The sequence below is a fragment of the Austrofundulus limnaeus genome, unplaced genomic scaffold (genome assembly GCF_001266775.1).
Source record: "Austrofundulus limnaeus strain Quisiro unplaced genomic scaffold, Austrofundulus_limnaeus-1.0 Scaffold1, whole genome shotgun sequence".
In the NCBI taxonomy this organism is placed as follows: domain Eukaryota; kingdom Metazoa; phylum Chordata; class Actinopteri; order Cyprinodontiformes; family Rivulidae; genus Austrofundulus; species Austrofundulus limnaeus.
In genome coordinates, this window is record NW_013952403.1 from 7,129,956 (window position 1) to 7,132,094 (window position 2,139).

Consider the following 2,139-nt stretch of genomic DNA (forward strand, 5'->3'; position numbering starts at 1 on the left):
TCCTCCACGCCTTCAGCAGAACCGTTGGAGCTGACTGGATACAGGATGACTGGAGCGTTGTCGTTCTGATCCAGAATGAACACGTTCACTGTCACGTTGCTGCTCAGAGACGGAGCTCCAGAATCTGTGGCCACAACTTGGAACTGGAAAGTTTTCAGACTCTCAAAGTCAAACATTTTTAATGCTGAAACAGTGCCGTTTGCTTCATTTATAGTTAAAAATGAAGTTACTGAGCTGCTCGAAAATTTCCGTGGAAGTGAATAGGAGATCAGTGCATTTTCACCACTATCTACATCTGTTGCGCTTACTGAAAATATTGACATCCCTGCTTTATTATTTTCAGAGACATAGAAATTGTATGGACTTTCACTGAATAAAGGCTTGTTATCATTCACATCAGTCACTTCCACCAGAATCACCTTCATAGATGATAGAACAGGAGTACCTAAATCCTTTGCTGTTATTTTGATTTTATACATAGGTGTGTTTTCCTTATCTAAATAGTCTTTAGTAACCAGAGAATAAGACTGTCCGTCAGGTGAGGGCTTTAAGTCAAAAGGTAAATCTCCATGCACCTCGCASACCACCTGTCCGTTCACACCAGAATCCAGATCGGTCACGCCCATGAGTGCCACCACAGTTCCAGGAGGCGCATCTTCTGGAATCCGACTTGAGAAGGACGTGATGTCTATTTCAGGTTGGTTATCATTCACGTCTTCCACTCTGACCATCACATTACACTGTGCGGAGGAAGGCACCAAACCTTTGTCTGCAGCCAGGACTTTAATATCATAAACCTGCTTTTCCTCATAGTCTAGGGGTGCTTTCACTGTGAGTTTACCTGTTCTGCTATCCAAATCAAACGGATCAGATGARAAACCTCGACTTTTACTCCTTAAAGAATATTCGATTTCACCATTCATCCCCTCATCTGGGTCTGATGCATTTACAGTCAACAGAAATGTCCCAACAGGGGCGTTCTCTTTTATTGTTATTGTATATTTTGGRTTATTGCACACTGGGGAGTTGTCATTAATGTCAGATACAATAACTGTYATATTTAATGTTCCTGATTTTGATGGTTTTCCTCCATCTGCAGCTGTTAACAGAAGCCAGTGTTGAGCAGCTTCCTCTCTATCTAAAGGTCTTTGTAGTACTAGAAAAGGGACTTTACCTTCCTCTCCAAAATCTTCGGTTTCTAGTCGAAAATATTGGTTATGATTCAGTTTATAAGAATGGATGGAATTCAAACCGACYTCCAAGTCGTGCGCTCCTTCGATCTGAAAACGAGAACCAACGCCGGCAGACTCCAGCACCTCTATTGTSTGGTTCTCTTCTGGAAATCTGGGAGAATTATCATTTACATCAATTATTTCAACAATCAGCTGGTGCATTTCCAGAGGATTTTCCACGARGGCTTTGAGATTTGTGACGCACGGAGCGCTTTTTGCGCACAGCTCCTCTCTGTCGATTCTCTGGTTCACCATCAAAACTCCATCTCTGGGGTTTACTTTAAACAGATCCTGTTTTGTTCCKGATACCACACGCAGATTCCTCTCAGCCAGCCTCCCGGCATCCAGTCCGAGGTCTTTCGCCACATTTCCAACTGCAGTTCCTGGTTTGGATTCCTCCTGGATGGAATATCGAATTTGTGCGGATATTCCTCCAATTTTTACCATTAGCAGCGCCAGACAAAAACAGCCCCACACATCCCTCCATTGTCTCTTGATGTCGGTCACTTCCATTGTTTGATCGCAAAAAAAAAAGCGTTTATTTAATTCAATAAAATCGTTGCTGGGTTTTCAGCGTCCTTCTGTWGTAAATACAAAATGAATGTCTCTGCAAACCATTTTTCTAGCAAAAAGCGAAGCTGTTCATTCCGTTCATCTAAGCTGACTCTACCGGTTGTCACTGAGTACACACGCAGAAAATAAAATGCCCTTCTCACGCACATCACTGCTTCCAAAAATAGTGCGCCAGCGCCGCTCACTGTCATTGCTAAGAGTCTGCAGAGAAGATAAAGAAGATGTTTCCTGGGTTGTTGTGCCAGAAACATATGTTAAAATTAAACTGAAAAATGTGAAATGTCACTATATTAAGTGTATTATTTTTATTTAAAACAATAATTTGAGTTAAAAA

At 41.8% G+C, this 2,139-nt stretch overlaps 1 protein-coding gene across 1 annotated transcript in view; it reads right to left on the reverse strand.

The window, feature by feature from the left end:
• LOC106516975 (protocadherin gamma-A5) overlaps positions 1-1,912 on the reverse strand; it is an 8,492-nt gene extending 6,580 nt beyond the window's left edge. Inside the window, exon 1 of the mRNA XM_014007626.1 lies at positions 11-1,912. Coding sequence (XP_013863080.1) covers positions 11-1,745 — 1,735 coding nt within the window. The 5' untranslated portion in view covers positions 1,746-1,912. The remainder of the gene's footprint in view (positions 1-10) is intronic.
• Positions 1,913-2,139: the final 227 nt, after the last annotated feature.